This window comes from Leopardus geoffroyi, chromosome B2 (assembly GCF_018350155.1).
Source record: "Leopardus geoffroyi isolate Oge1 chromosome B2, O.geoffroyi_Oge1_pat1.0, whole genome shotgun sequence".
NCBI lineage: Eukaryota > Metazoa > Chordata > Mammalia > Carnivora > Felidae > Leopardus > Leopardus geoffroyi.
The window spans coordinates 31,168,719-31,184,738 of NC_059332.1; the positions used below are offsets into that span (position 1 = coordinate 31,168,719).

A 16,020-nucleotide genomic window follows, 5' to 3' on the forward strand; every position below is an offset into this window, starting at 1 on the left:
TGGAACTGGTCCTGGAAGCTCCTGATGCCCAGTAGTAACCTCTCTGTTGCCACACCTATGTGGTCTCCGGGTGAAGAAAAGCAAAGCAGCTACACCAGGGGCTTTTCAAAGACTCTTGCCTGATGGTATTCACCAACTGTCATGAGTAGTCTCCGTAGTGAACAGCCATGCATAGGGCTAGGTATTAGTCTTGGCTGTGCCATACACACTCTCTGCTTATGGTTTAGACGTTAGCCAACCTGGAGAGTAGCAGTTGTTCATCAAACTATTGCTGAGTCTGTCCCTCTGTGTGACTCCCTGCAGGGTGGGTCAGTGTACCTGGACCTGCCCTGTTTCTGTGGCTCTGATCACGTTGCTTCCTTACTGATAACTGGGGCGCACCATCCAGAGGGCAGGGCAGAGTCTGCTGGGATTGTTTTCTGTAAGCTTTCACTTTCAAATGGTGCAGGAGTCAGAGAAGGGTGGATTCTCCTGTTTGGGAGTGCTTAGTGGGGGCCCAGGACCCTGTTTTGGCTCAGACCCCTGCAACCTGTTCAGGTTCTGCTTCCCACTCATCTGGGAACCACCTGCCTCTCAGGCAAGAAGACCCTATGGCATCCAACGTTGGAATTGGAAGCAGGGTTTGGGGCTCAGAGCAGCTAACTGCAAGTGCAATCTCTGAGAGCACATTTGGGGTCTGCTGAGATCTCACACTACTGAGTTAGAGACATTCCAGAAGTCTCAGCTTTCTAAGCAGGTAAGTTGGGTCTGAGGATGCTTTTGGCCAATAAAAGGAAAGGTGGGAGCAGCTGGCTTTGAGGAAGTGGCTGAGATTGTGGTGAGGGTGGTGGTGCTGGGTAATAATGAGGCTCTGAGAAGACCCAGGACAAATATAGTGATGCTGGCACTTCATTCACTTACTGACATTTGTGTAGCATTACATCCTTGTATGTTGGGGCGAGATCCTGTTACTATCCCCATTTGACATTGAGGAAGCTGGGGCAGAAAAGGTCAAGAAACTAGCCTAAGGTGGTTGCCTCGAGAGTGGCTGAATCTGGACAAGTCAGTAGTCACCTCCAGCATCTGTTCTTCTCAGTACTATTTGCTGCCGGACCCCCACTCCACCCAGCAGTAGGTGGTTTGAAGGCCTTTTTTGTCTGACCAGGACAAATTTTATCATTTCTGTGCTCTGTCTCTCCTGGGATCCTCTTATTTTTTTTTTTTTTTAAGTAGACTTCACACGCTGTGCCAACGTGGGGCTTGAGCTCATGACTTGAGATCAAGACCTGAGTTGGAATTAAGGGTCAGATATTTAACCAACTAAGCTACCCGGGAAGGCCCCTCTTGGATTCCTTTCTCTTGGGGCAGAAAGTCCTCAGAGATATAGAGGATGAAGGTCAACTTTTCATGGGGAATTCATGGAGCCCTCTGTTGGGAGTAAGGCCAGTTGCTTTGTCCTGAGCAGCCTTTGTCCTGGGGCCCCCAGCCCCATCAGCATAATGACTAGTAGCAAAAACTCTTCTTGTTCTGGGGATTATTATCAGCCTTGAGCCCTTCTGTCTGTTCTGAGGCCCAGAGCTGTGGACTGGCCCTCCTCATCTCTGTAGGTGTTCTCCTGCCTCCTGCCGTGTGTCTCCCCAGCCCTGAGGAAATGGAGGATTGCCGCAGAGGCTCTTTGCTCTCCAGTCTCACCTCCCTGCTTCTCTTCTTCCAGTTGCCTGCTGGGGGTTCTGCAGGTAAGTGTGTCCCCATCCCCCTTCCTGCATCTCCCTTGGGTGGGCGAGAGCCTCTGGGAGCCCTGCTGTGTCTCCATCAGGACAGATGGTTATTGGTGGAAGCCCTGGCTGTAGGAAAGTTCTGGTGGTCCCCCAACCACTAGGTATAATTAAATATTAAGAAGAGTCCCAGAACCAAATGCAACATAGTGCAGCCACTCGAGAAGACAGTATGGAGGTCCCTCAAAACAGTAACAATAAAACCACCCTACAACTCAGCAATTGCACTACTAAGTATTTATCCAAAGGAAACCAATGTACTGATTAAAAGGGGCACACACACCCCAATGTTTATAACAGCACTATCAACAATAGCCAAAGTATTGGAAAGAGCCCAAATGTCCATTGACTGATTAATAGATAAATAAGAAACAGCATAGATAAATAAGAAACAGCATAGATAAATAAGAAACAGTAGTACAATGGAATACTACTCGGTGAGCAAAAAGAATGAAATCTTGCCATTTGCAACAATGTGGATGGAACTTGAGGGTGTTATGCTAAGCGAGATGAGTCAGAGAGAGACAAATAACATATGATTTCACTCATCTGTAGAATTTAAGAAACAAAACAGCGGAGGGGAAGGAAAAGTAAGATAAAAACAGAGAGGGAGGCAAACCATTAGAGACTCAAATACAGAGAACAACCTGAGGACTGCTAGAGGATAGGTGGGTAGGGGATGGGCTAAATGTGTGTTGGGCATTAAGGAGGGCACTTGTTGGGATGAGCACTGGGTGTCATATGCAAGTGATGAATCACTGGGTCCTACTCTTGAAACCAATCCTACACTGTATGTTAACTAATTTGAATGTAAATAAAATAAATTAAAAAAAAAAAAGGAAGAGTCCTAGGACCATAAAATAAGGGCAGGGGACCAAGACAGTTGTCCAATGAGGAGTTTATGTTTTACAAAGTGAAAAAAAATGTGAATTTCACTATGAAAAGTGTGAAAATAAATTTCCTTTTATTTTATGTTTGCTGGCTCTATTGGTATCTAAGTAGTTATTCGGTTATTAATTCATTACATTCCATAAATATTTATAGGGTATGAAGTTTGTGTAAGGTGCTGATCTATGTACAAACCGGAGTCCCTGTCTCCACAGAGCTTACATTCTGGCAGGAGACAGCGAGTACTAACTACCTCCACTCCATGGAGTCTATGTCTGTTAGAGGAGTGGACAGTATGGGAGAAGGAAGTAGAGCAGGGTGGGCAGTCAGCGGTGCAGGAGGGTGTGTGGGCGGGCAGCAGTCTCCATAAGGTGGTCGGTGTAGGCAGTGAGATGGGAATGAAGATGTGGAGTACCATCGTGTCCAGGTCGCCAAGGAAAGAGGGTTTCCAGAGTGGGGAGCAGCCAGAGCAAAGCAGGCAGTGTGCCTGGGTGTTGAAGGAGCAGAGGAGGCACGTGTTGGGTGGAACAGAGTGAGCAAGAAAGAGAAACAAGAGTTGGATGTCAGAGAGCACTGAGGGATCATCCTTATTGGGCTTGCAGGTCACTTCGGGAACCAGAGAGGCATTGGAGGGCTTGGATAGAGAGGGGACATGGTTTTACTTACAGGTTAAAAGGGTCACACAAATGGGGCCGGGAAGAGGATAGTCCCAGGGAGACTACTCACTGTCATTCCTCAGGTGAGACAGATAGTGACTCAGCCAAAGTCGAGTAGCACAGGAGATGAGAAGTCACTCTTTGGAAATCCAACAGGGTTCTTTCTGCAGAAGTGTCATGTCATGACGTGTCCACCACGTCTCAGAAGACCAAGGCCTGTGAAAAGTGGTGGTGATTCGGGTGCTTGTGTGATGAAGTGAGGGCAGGTTTTAATGGAAATAACTGTGGGCTCTAGTTTTTAATGCACATGTAATTCAGCAGAGGAGAAACACATGGGCAGAAATAATCAACTTCAGTCAGTTTTCAGTCCTGTTCTAAGAGGAGCCAAGCTGGAGCTGTGATCTCAGAGTATGGTCCCTGGAACATCAGTCTCAGCATCCCTGGGAACCCCTTAGAAATGTGCATCGTTGGATCCACCCCAGATGTACTGAGCCAGAAGCTCTGGGGGTGGAGCCCAGCTGTCAGTGTTTTACAAGCCTTCCTGGTGATTGTAATGCTTGTGGAAGGTTAGAACCCCTGAGTTAGAGAGTCCTTCATGGAGGGCTGGAAACCAGGAACACAGGCTGCTGAGGGAGTCTCTTTGATATCATTTCCGGGTTTCAAAGGTGTGGTAAGATGATCTTGTCCCAATTCAGAGTGGTCACAGCTCAGTCTGTCAGGTCAGAGCCTCCCACCTGCTACTCACCCCTGCCTGCCTGGGCCCCCCACCTGACAGTATGTGTTCCATGCCTCCCTACCTGTGTCTCTCCACTTTCTCACTCCTGTGTCTGTGTCCACAGAGGAGTTTGTGGTGATTGGCCCCTCGGACCCCATTGTGGCAGTGCTGGGTGGGAACGTCACGCTGCCCTGTCATGTGTCCCCAGCCATGGATGTGGAAAACATGGAGCTGCGGTGGTTCCGCTCCAAGTTCTCAGAAGCAGTGTTCATCTATAAAAACCAGCAGGAACAGAAAGAAGAGCAGCTGGCTCAGTACACAGGGCGGACCTCGCTGGTGAAGGACTTCCTCAGCCAGGGGGAGGCCACTGTGCGCATCCACAAGGTCCAGGCTTCCGACAACGGGCTGTATACCTGCTTCTTCAGAAAAGGAAGTTTCTATGAAGAGGCCGGTTTGGAGCTGAAGGTGGCAGGTGAGTGGCTCATCTATATTTAGTGTCCTGAGTGTTGGAGTGGGGAGGGACCTCAGGGGCCAAGTGAATTAGTCCTCTCATTTTAGAGTTGAGGAAAGGAGCAATTTTCACGTATTGATTAGTTCAATAGGAATCCTTATAATTCTTTTAAAAAATTTTTTAATGTTTACTTATTTATTTATTTATTTATTATATAATGTATTGTCTAAGTGGTTTCCATAGAACCCCCAGTGCTCATCCCAACAGGTGCCCTCCTCAATGCCCTTCACTCACTTAATTCTTTTCTTGTTGTTGTTAGAAAAATCATGTTTATTTCTTTTTTTAAATGTTTATTTATTTTTGAGAGAGACAGAGTCAGAATGCGAGTGGGTTGGGGTAGAGAAAGAGGGAGACACCGAATCTGAAGCAGGCTCCAGGCTCTGAGCTGTCAGCACAGAGCCCGACGCAGGGCTCGAACTCACAAGCTGTGAGATCATGAAGTGAGTTGAAGTCGGACGCTAAACCGACTGAGCCACCCAGGTGCCCCAATCACCAGTTTATTTTTAAGTTTTCTTTCCTAAAATAAAGTATTAAGACTTGAGTATAAAATCACATTTTTGTTAAATTGATGAAAAGTAAATCAGAAATATTTCTTTTGATTTACAACTCTGTCATCAATGCATGCAAGTTCATGAGTACATTCTTTTAAAAATTTTCCTCTAAGGACTGGCTAGTTATCTGTTACTCAACACCCCTTGCCCCCATTTTTGCATTAATTTGTCTATCCTAACAATATACCAGTATCTTTTTCTTCCCACGCCTGAACTTTATTTATTTATTTATTTATTTATTTATTTATTTATTTACTTATTTTTTTAAGTTTACATCCAAATTAGTTAGCATATAGTACAACAATGATTTCAGGAGTACATTCTTTAGTGCCCCTTACCCATTTAGCCCATCCCCCTCCCACACCCCCTCCAGTAACCCTCAGTTTGTTCTCCATATTTATGAGTCTCTTCTGTTTTGTCCCCCTCCATGTTTTTATATTATTTTTGTTTCCCTTCCCTTCCGTTCATCTGTTTTGTCTCTTAAAATCCTCATATGAGTGAAGTCATATGATTTTTGTCTTTCTCTGACTAATTTCACTTAGCATAATACCCTCTAGTTCCATCCATGTAGTTGCAAATGGCAAGATTTCATTCTTTTTATTGCCAAGTAACTCCATTGTATATATATACCACCTCTTCTTTATCCATTCATCCATCGCTGGACAGTTGGGCTCTTTCCATACTTTGGCTACTGTTGATACTGCTGCTATAAACATGGGGGTGCATGTGCCCCTTAGAAACAGCACACCTGTGTCCCTTGGATAAATGCCTAGTAGTTCAATTGCTGGGTCATAGCGTAGTTCTATTTGCAGTTTTTTTGAGGAACCTTCATAGTGTTTTCCAGAGTGGCTGCACCAGCTTGCATTCCCAACCCACTTAATTCTTTATACCCTCATAAGATATATAGAATCCCTACTAAGTGCCAGGTCCCCTTCTGGGCACCTGAATACATCAGTGAACCAAATAGAGATCTCTGTCCTGTAGAGTTTATGTTGAAGACAGTAAATAGACAGACAGATGGGTTATAGAGGATGTTAGATGGTGGTGAGTAGAGACTTAGCTAAGTGGGTATCTGGGGGTGAGAGTTCCAAGCAGAGGAATACTCATGTGAAACAACCAAGGATGGAGTGTGGCTGGTGTGTCTGGGCAGACAAGGAAGCCATGTGGTTGGTGAGACAGGTGGATGGGAGGTTGGTGAGAAGTGACAATCCTGGTCCACGGGCAGAGAGAAGGGATTGATCTTGAACAGTGCATGAGGAGTACACGCTTGAGCAGTTCTTTGAGTGAATCTAGAAAGTGTTCCAAAGAGCCCTGGTGGTTGATGAAGGGCACAGAGAGCATGGTGATTGTGGTTATGAGCAGTTCAACAGCTAACCAAATAGTCCTGGGGCTGGAGTGGCCCGGGTGGGAGAACTTGGGAAGAAGTGGTGAGGGGTTTTGAGGTTAGGGGCGATGCCAGACCATAGAAGGCTTTGTGTGGTGTATTACGGAATTGGGAGGAAGAGCTGAGGATTTTTAAACAGAGCAGTGAAGGGAGGTGTTTTTGGGAGGAGGTTTGCTTTGACAGCTGTAAGAGAGGGTACATAGAAGGTGAGCAAGACTGGAGAAAGACATATAGTTACAGGGTGGGGAGGATGGTTCCCTGAATTGATGTCAGAGCAGTGGGGTGGGAGAACAGAAGGAGTTCCAATGTCAGAGATGTTTGGAAAGTAGACCCAACTGAGTGGGTGGATTTGGGGACACAAAGAGTTTGGGGGTTGGAGAGAAGGGACTGGAGACTCCCAAGGTTTTTTTTTTTTTAATTGTTGTTTGTTTGCGTGTTTTTTGGCAATTTGTTGTTTAGTAGTGGTATTTAGAAGTACTGCTATTTTGTGTTAGTTGTTGACTGCTGTCATAATGCTGTGCAACATAGACAGAAATCTCAGTTGCACATGGTAACAACCATTTATTTACTTTTGAGCATTAGGGGAGTTCAGCTCACCTGAGCTGTGTTTGACAAATCTTAATGGTGCTTACTCATACATCTTAAGTGTAGGGGAAATATAATTAAAGACAAAGTCTCCCAATCCGGAAGTCGTCTTCACAAAGGTAGTAGGGAAAGAAATCATTTTTATTATGGCATTAGCATTAACCAGTATGTGATGTGCACCCCAGAGAATCTACCAAGGGGTTGCAAAGACAGAAGAAATCTCACCTTTTTACATAACCATGCAGACACAACTTGTTACATCCATGTTCTCTGGATAGACAGTTACTAGCCCTCAAGTAAATGGACTTAACAGTATCATTTGTCATGGGCAGTGCACCCTAAATGTACTTGGTAATTGGGGTGACCATCTATGTTAGCTGATTGGCTTTATCCCAAGGAAAACAAATTCTCCAATCTTAAAAGTTAAAAAAAAGCTTTTAAATCCAGTGTAGTTAACATGTAGTTTTATATAGTGGTTCAATATAGTGCAATATAGTGGTTCAACACTTCCTCCTGTTACTCAGTAGAGATTTCAACAGAAACTTGCCAAGCCAGGAGGGAGTGGCATGATACATTCAGAGTACTGAAAGGAAAAAACATGCAACAAGGCTGTCATTCAGAATGGAAGGAAAGATGAAGAGTTTTCCAGACAAATAAAAGTTAAAAGAGTTTGTTTTTACAACTTCTCCCATCTTTATGACAGGAAGTGGTTTTGCACTTGGGCCCTGGTCCCCAATGAGGTTAGGCTCCTACACTCCCCCAGTAACTGGGAGAGAGGGGTGCTGTCCACCTTGGTGTTAACAGTTCAGAAAGAGGGCTCCCATGGTCTTTAGAAACACATTCCTGGATCACAAGCCTGAGAAAAGGCCTATGTAGTTTTCACAAAGGACTTATATACATTTCAAAGAGGGGAGAAAGCCCCCACAATCACAAATTTCCTCAAGTAAATGGCATAAGAAAAAGGATGGGAAGGGACCTTACTTTCAACAGGGACAAGAAGCCTCTGCCTTTTAATATATTTTGTCCTGACAGTCGAACTTGACTAGGTTTACTCACAAGGGTGAAGTTCATTGGGCTGTTGGCTGATCTAGGACAGCTTTGGCTGGAAGGACTGCTCTAGCCCAAGCATGTCCGTCCTGTGGCAGAGGGCAAGGCAATGGCACAAGTACTTTCCAACTCTGCTGGAGTCACATTCCCTGACCTCTCAGTGGCCCAGATAAGTCCCATGATGGAACCCGGAAGCAGAGTGTGAAGGCATTAAAAATATGTGGCAGAAGGTGAGTTGGATGTGAAACAGGCTTAAGGATTGGGAATATTTTCATCATCAGCCTATCACAGAGAAGCCAAATATGAATCAGTTCAGGGTTTGAGTTTGAAGCATCTGTGAGGAATCCTGGAAGAGCTAACATGTGGATATTAGCGGGGGGAGCTCAGGAAGTAGGTACGGTTGTCAAGGATGGAAATGATTTACCACAGGGTACTGAGTGTGCTAGCGGATGCCCTGGAGAGTGTGTGAGCTGAGAAGAGCAGAGAAGGATAGAACTTGGGTCGAAAATCCTTTGTGTTACTCTGGGTGATGGACTTCCCAGCTTCATGGATGGGAGAAGAGCCTTGCCCTCTGCATGTCTCCATGCTCCTTCCTTCTGTTCCCTGTGGCAGGACCTCTGTCTAATCCTTGCAGGGACCACTCCTCAGGGAGCCCTGGAATGCAATGCTACACCAGAGTTGTGCAGAGGAAGGCTCTACTGGCATCCCTGGATTCTGGAAGGCCTCCTTGTGCTCTCCAGCTTCTCTCTCACAGGTGTGGGCTCTGTCCCTCAAGTGCACATCACAGGGCCAGAGGAGGACGGGGTCCGAGTGGTGTGCACGGCCTCGGGATGGTTCCCAAAGCCCCAGATAGAGTGGAGAGCTGCTAATGGGGAAAAGTTCCTGACATTCTCTGAGACCCATGCCCAAGACACTGAAGGGCTGTTCAGCGTGGAGTCTGCTCTGGTGGTGAGGGACAGCTCTTCAGGGAACATGACCTGCTCAGTCCTCAACCCCGTCCTGGACCAGAAGAAGGCGATGGCCATTTTCATCCCAGGTCAGCACTGCTTCCCATTCCCAGCAGGGCCAGAGGGAGTGGCCTAGAGTTTCTGTGAGTGTTGGGCTGGGCTGCCCTGGTCTGTGCCGCTGATGGGGTCTCTGGCTGGCCGCAGAGCCCTTCTTCCCCCAGGCCTCTCCCTGGAAGCCAGCTTTCATAGTGAGCCTCGTGGTGCTGATGCTCTCACTCCTTGGGGCTGCCTATTACATCAAGACAGAACATACTGTAAAGAGGCAGGAGATGCAGGAATGGGAGAGACTGCACAGGGACAAGGAGGAGGCCCGGCGGACAAAGGAGGAGGCGTTGAAGGCCAGAGGTAAGGCATCTCAGGAGCCAAGGCAGGCAAGTGTGGAAGGTGGTGCAGAGGACAAGCTGACAGCAAGGGGCTTGATGGAAACAGGTGGCTGAACAGGTCCAGAGAGGACAGCTGGAGCTGTGGAGGCGGGTCTGGTTTAGATCTTCAGGATACCAAGAAGTCCTTTTATGGGTTCTCTAGGTGCAGTCTTTCCTTTCTTAAGGATGGGAGTTCAGACTTATTTTTCACTCTCTTTCAGATGAACTCCAAGAAGATCTCGGTAAATTCTGTTCTTTCCCCAGAAGTTTCTGAGTCCCCTGCGTAGGAGACACTCTGGTTATTAGCTCACCAGTTTCCTGTGTTGTCTTTCAGGCAGGAGGAAATCCATTTACCTGGGTGGTGAGTGACTGTCCAGTTGTCTTTGGGTCTCCTGTCCTACCTGAGCTAAGGTGTCCCTTCTCCTTGTTTCAGGCACAGACATATGGACCCTTCCCTGGGGCAGAAGTGGAAGCTGGTGGGGGGCAGGACCCTGCTCCATGGACTTTCCCTATCTGGGGTGCTGTTTCCCAGCCAGTGCTTGGGAACCTGGGGTGATGGTGGTCCCTGGAGTCTGTCACGCATTTGGGTTTATTCCAGTGCTGATCTCCCCACCATCTTGCCAACTTTTTAGCCTTAATGCAACTAGTTCTTATTCAAACTGGATGCTCTGAGATTTTGGTAAAGAAGCTATGTAAATAAATGGGGTCATTAAGTTTAGGAGTGTGTCCCCTGCATATAACACCATCCAGGGAGAGTCTTTTCTCTCCAGTTCCTGGAGGTGCTGGTCACAAAGTGATGGGTAGAGGACTGGGCAGAACATGGGTGGGAATGTGGTGGGGTCAGCTGTCAATGCTCCAGAACAGTGATGTGTTTTCTGAGAAAGTTTGGCCCTTTTTACCCCAGATCCCACCTAATGTCCCTGTCCTTAATTCACGTCCCCTTTTGTGTTCTTTCCCAAATATCTCTTTGCTGGAAAACATTGGATGTAATAATGATTTCTGTTTATAATTATGGAATAATTTATATTTTATTCCCTAAAATATTTCATAGAAGCAAAACTTAATGGAGATAGAATAAGAATATTTGAGGTTTTTAAGGCACAGGATACTAAATGACTTTGCAAAAGGTCACACAGCTGCAGCAGGCTGGGGTGGAACTCAGCCTGCAATACAGGCTTTCTGACCTGTGATCCAGGGAATTTCCCCAAATACCCTGTTGTCTGCACATCGCAGGAGGATATCTCCTCTCCAGCCTCCCTACTCTGTTGGGAGTGTCACCTGTAGTACAGAGAGGAGGCAAGGCCAGTAGATCAATTTTAAGCATCTTGTTCTGGCTCATATTTCACTAGAGTGTGTCCCTTTTCAGGCTGGAGGAAGGCGCAGTTGTATGCAGGTGAGTAACTCAGTTTTCTGTGCCCTTACCCCTTCAGCCTCAACCCTTCCCCTTTCTCTGTCAGTGGACCCCATACCAGGACAGGGTGGGTGTCCCTGTTCTCCTTGTCATGTAGTCATTTCCTTGTGAAGACTTCAGGGACTCTTCTGGGAAACACAGATCTGCCTCTATTCTGACATGTCTTCTACTGTAGGTCACTATTAGGCTTAGCAACTTCATCTGAACACACCTTGTTCAACTGATGCTTTTGCTGGAGCAGTGACGAAAGAGTGCTCATTTATAAGGACAGTTGTAACACAGTAATGGCTTTGTAGACCAGAAATTGCTGTCTCTAGAAGAATTCAGATATCATTCTTGCTTGCTTACAATTCAGGTATTCCTAAGGGGATCCTTGGTTCTGAATCCATTTTACCCTGAAATTCCTATATCTTGCAGATCTACTTTTGTTTTTCCTGTTTTTGTCTTGGTCCCCTGGAATGGTGGTCATCATTTGTTTCCTCATGCTCCTTGTCCAGGTTGGGTTTCTTCCTCTAAACTTCTCTGCTTGCTGTGAAAGTAATTGCTTTAAATTGCCTGTTCTGAATCTGAGATCTAGAGCTTCCAGGATATTTATGAACTCCTGGTGGTGGGTCTGAGAGCTACCTGCAATTATATACAAAATCCTATGTGTATGTTTGTGTAACAGAGGAAGAACTTAAAAAAATTTTTTTTTGAAAGAACTGTAACTTATAATTATTCACAACCATTATCTCTCCTTTAGGAGAATTGCATGTTTACCTGATGGGCTTGTTACTGGTTTGATTTATCAAGGCAATGTGTGAAGATACGACAGGAGAAAGTTAGAGGAGTGAAAATTGTTTATCAGAGAAAAGTTGGGAACAAATCAGGTAAAGAAAAGCAGTGAGGAAGAGAGGAGATGAGAAGGGAGTAGAAATCCTGTGATTCCTCTTGGAGAGATTTTGGGTAGCTCAGAGTGGTGGAAGAGAGACCACCAATCATAATCATGGTGGTTTGAGTGTAAAGTACAGAGGGTGTGCAAAGTTTTTGGGTGCACAAGAAGTAATAAACTCCCTGATACCTCTTTGAGAGATTTCTGAAAAGACTTACAGTATTTTGAGCAGTTTTGAAGTACTTTTCTGACTGAGTTTGCTTCTGATCTGAGACCATCTCAACTTTCCAGTAGCAGTTGTGGCAGGTGTGTGGTGCGGGGGATCCTAAAGCAGTGAAAGGTTATCCAGAACACCACTTAGCACCGGTGTGAGTTAAGAATCTGGGTCCTTTGAACCTGTGTGGGGTGTGTATGTGTGTGTGTGTGTAAGCGCTGGTGTTTGTCCCAGCTGTTTTGTTCATGATCATGAACATGGACTATTAGAGCAGAGAAGGGGGAGCCAGGGATGCAGGAGACCTGGGGCTAGATGTGTGAGGAAACCCCCTTAGAGAGTCTCACTGATTCTTGGGATTTATTTATCAAAAATAAGGATCAAATAGTCTTCTTTTAGCATTCTCCCTTCTCTGATGGATTGAAGTGCACGTGTTTTAATGTATACCTTGTATACCTTTTTATTTTGTAAGGACAGATACCATCACAGTAGAATAAATATTTGCATATTGATCGGATCATAGCATGAGGTAAACTAATGTCTGATCTCATCATATTTAAAAATTGAAAAATAATTTTTCAATGTCATGAATAAAGGGGCCTAGGACATGACCATATTTGGGTACCTACCACGTGGGGTTTCCCTGGTGATTTTGATCTCTCTGAGCAATTAAGGGGGGAAGCAGATGACTAGACCGATATTTTTGATTTCCCCTTACATATAGGGATATTTTCCTCCCAATGACCCACGAAAAGGGGAAACAAGTTCATAGTGTCTGTCCTTTCACTGGATGTATGTCTTTCCTGCTTGAACTTCTGTCTCTCCCTTCCTTGAAACCTCTCCATTGCCTTCTGACTAGGGACAATTTCTCTGATGCTGTGTCCTGAATTCTCCTCGCCCAGGGCTTGTAGTTGTCTTCCAAGTTCAGCTCTGCCAGGTTGTATGGTCTCTACCATGGCTTAGATTCAACCTCCAAGTTCAGTTTAATCAATTCTTTAGAAATAAATGGAGGCCTCAGAATTTTTTATCTCCCCAATTCTTCTGAAGAAAACCTAGCTTTCAGGATACATGTGTGGCTAAGGATTCTTGAGAAAGCATAATATGATGGTGAAATCTGGGTCTAGAGCTTTCTTTTCAGGTTGTTATCCAGCCTCTCAGTGGTTAAGTTTTATAGCTTGGCTTTCATGGGAAGGCTGTAGCATGATGGCTATGTGTGTGTGTGTGTGTGTGTGTGTGTGTGTGTGTGTAAAGAAATAAATGCTTCAGTTGAATGTTTCCAAACGATTTTTCCAGAAGATATCGACACTGATATGTACAGTCTCCTCAAATCTCTGATTTGTTGTTACATTTGTGAAATATGGTTCTCTTGTAGACTGGCGGAAGGAGAAGTTCCAGGCCTGTGAGTTACTTCTCATTCTTTCTGGGTACTCCTACTGCTGCCCCATGGCTTCTGATGTCTCCTTTAGCTTGCTGTGGTGGTACAAATGCTGGCACCATCAATGGTTGTGCAGTGGGATGGGCAGTGAAAGTCACATAGCTGAGCTTAGTGGATGTGACTGATATTGGATTCCAAATAGATCCTTAAGTCCTTGAGTCCAGACTAGTCCTCAAGTTTCCTGTGACGCATCTAACCCTCAGATCAGTCTTATGCTTACTTCTCCTGCTTGGAGAGCTGTGTACTTGAGTCACAAGACTCTCATCTCAGGAGGCTTAGCCCTTCCCATATGCAACTAGGTGTCTGAGGGTGGTGGTGGTGGTTGTGTGCCCTTGTTATGGGGCAGGGGAAGGTCTTGCATGATTGGCAACTCTCTCTGCAGTGTCTGTCACTCTGGATCCAGCGACTGCACATCACCACCTTGCTGTCTCTGGTGGACAGACTAGTGTGACCTTGGAGGACACAACTGAGGACCCAGGAGGACCCTGTAGCATCTTGGGCCAGGAGGCCATCACATCAGGGCGCTGTTACTGGGAGGTGGAGATCAGGAATGGAAACAGAAGCGAGTGGGGTCTGGGGGTCTGTAGGGGAGATGTGGAGAGGAAAGGCTGGTACAAAGAGCACCCAGAAGTGGGGTTCTGGGTTCTGAGGTGGGACGGAGGTAAATTATATGCCCTTAATCTCTCTGATAATCAGGAAATCTGTGATGAAGTTCCCCACAGGGTGGGTGTTTTCTTAGACCTCAAAGAAGGGGATGTCTCCTTCTATAACATGACTGATGGATCTCACCTTTTCTCCTTCCCTCTAACTTCCTCCACTGGGACTCTGTTTCCATACTTCAGGATTCAGTCAGGAGATGTGTCCCTGACCATCTGCTCTGTGGTGGGTGTGCCTACAGAGACCCCTGTGCCCCTTAACAATCCTCCTTCTTCTTTGGAGGAAACTGTAAACCTCTCAGGGAATGGGTTCAGCTCAGGCTCTGCTGTTGATGGTGCTCTCCCAGGGGCCGACTCTCCATTACTCCCCTATGGCCCTGAGGCTATGTGACCATAGGAGCCCAACACTGTCCCAGACTTCTTATGGTGGCTCTTTCTGGAGCTTCACATTCCTTGAGACAAAAGCCTCTGAGGTGAGTCCTGGATGACCTGGGTGTCTTGCACTCTTGCTCTGGATGCAGTCTCCTGGGGTATGGCTATGAGAACAGTCAGTTCATGCCTTATGCTCAGGCAACAGAAGATAATAGTTGACTGAGCTGGTTTAGGGTAGGCTGAATTTAACTATTGGAAGTAGTGCGTCTTTTGGTAATGAAAATTATTTCATACAGTCTTTATTCTGCTTGGATATGAAGGAGATGAGGGCTGAATGACTCTGCAGAATTAAATGGTGTATATTTTATCCAACTTGAGTTGTGCAGATGAATCCAGAGGCTATGAGTAGGTCACCAGTTCTATTTTGGGAAATGTGCACTCTGACCAGAGACATTGGCCATCCAAAAATTTCTGGAGAAATGAATGGCTGATTGATGTTCAAGAGGAAAGCAGTCTAATATTCTACTGTATATACCTCCTATTCTGGGATGGTGGAAGCACACTTATTTTACCAACCTTAGTAAATATCTGTTATTCGTGAAATACCAGTGCTGTGTTAATTCAGGAATTAAGAGGAAGGATCTGGTTCTTCCTGTGTGTCAACTCCAGTTGGAAAGAAGAGAACTTCTACCAGAATAAAGATATGAATGAGGAAGAGAATTTTCAGATGCTGGGTGAATTTCAAGATGCTTTGACTATGAGCAAGGTTTCCAGAATCTGTGTAATGCCTCTCATTACTTTCAAGTCCAAAGGTGGAGTGCCTGAATGACTCAGTGGGTTAAGCGTCCAACTTCAGCTCAGGTCACGATCTCACAGTTCGTGGGTTCAAGCCACACATCAGGCTCTGTGCTGACAGCTCAGAGTCTGGAGCCTGCTTCGGATTCTGTCTCTCTGTCTCTGCCCCTCCCTGCTCAGGCTCTGTCTCTTTCTCTCTCAAATGTAAATAAACATTAAAAAAATGGGGGAGGAGAAGAGGACCTAATAGATATTTTTCCAAAGAAGACATACAGATCACCAATAGACACTTGAAAAGATGCTCAACCTCAATCATCATCAGGGAAATGCAAATCAAAACCACAATGAGATATTACATGACCCCTTTCAGAATGGCTAAAATCAAAAAGACAAGAAATAAGTGTTGGTGAAGATGTGGAGAAAGGGGAACCTTCTTGCGCTGCTGGTAGGAATGCAACCTGGTGCAGCCACTGTGGAAAACAGTATAGAGTTTCCTCAAAAAATTAAAAATAGTATTGAAAAATAGTAATAGTAATAAATGAATGATTGATTAATATCACTATTAGGTATTTACACAAAGAAAATGAAAACACTAATTTGAAGTGATGTATGTATCCCTATGTTTGTTGTAGCATTATTTACAAAAGCCAAGTGTGGAAGCAACTTCAGAGTTCACTGATTGAGGAATGGATAAGGAAAAGTTATCACTGATTGAGGAATGGATAAGGAAAGGATAAACATGTGTTTATATACATAATCGAATATTACCCAGACATAAAAAAGGATGAGATTGTGCTATTTGTGACAAT

General features: G+C 45.3%; 1 protein-coding gene across 8 annotated transcripts; it reads left to right on the forward strand.

The window, feature by feature from the left end:
- Window positions 1–386: 386 nt before the first annotated feature.
- On the forward strand, window positions 387–15,133 carry LOC123608194 (butyrophilin-like protein 1). 8 transcript variants are annotated; one of them, XM_045497824.1, is made up of 11 exons: window positions 387–736; window positions 1,587–1,715; window positions 4,138–4,485; window positions 8,846–9,127; window positions 9,243–9,443; window positions 9,682–9,702; window positions 9,795–9,821; window positions 9,894–9,978; window positions 10,827–10,853; window positions 13,326–13,352; window positions 13,771–13,957. In XM_045497824.1, exons 2-11 carry the CDS (start codon window positions 1,631–1,633, stop codon window positions 13,832–13,834), a joined length of 1,167 nt encoding a protein of 388 aa, XP_045353780.1. In that variant the 5' UTR covers window positions 387–736; window positions 1,587–1,630; the 3' UTR covers window positions 13,835–13,957. The 8 variants fall into 8 exon arrangements, with proteins under 8 accessions (XP_045353780.1, XP_045353781.1, XP_045353779.1 ...); XM_045497825.1 differs by lacking the exon at window positions 9,682–9,702; XM_045497819.1 differs by lacking the exon at window positions 9,894–9,978 and having other exon boundaries at window positions 397–736; window positions 1,524–1,715; window positions 13,771–15,133.
- The last annotated feature ends 887 nt before the right edge of the window (window positions 15,134–16,020 follow it).

Bases quoted from the DNA above. Each gene is read 5' to 3' on its own strand.
- LOC123608194 (XM_045497819.1), top strand. From the start codon at position 1,631: ATGGAGGATTGCCGCAGAGGCTCTTTGCTCTCCAGTCTCACCTCCCTG. The intron at 1,716-4,137 runs GTAAGTGTGTCC...CTGTGTCCACAG, and splicing joins GCCTGCTGGGGGTTCTGCAG to AGGAGTTTGTGGTGATTGGC. The intron at 9,703-9,794 runs GTAAATTCTGTT...GTTGTCTTTCAG, and splicing joins TGAACTCCAAGAAGATCTCG to GCAGGAGGAAATCCATTTAC.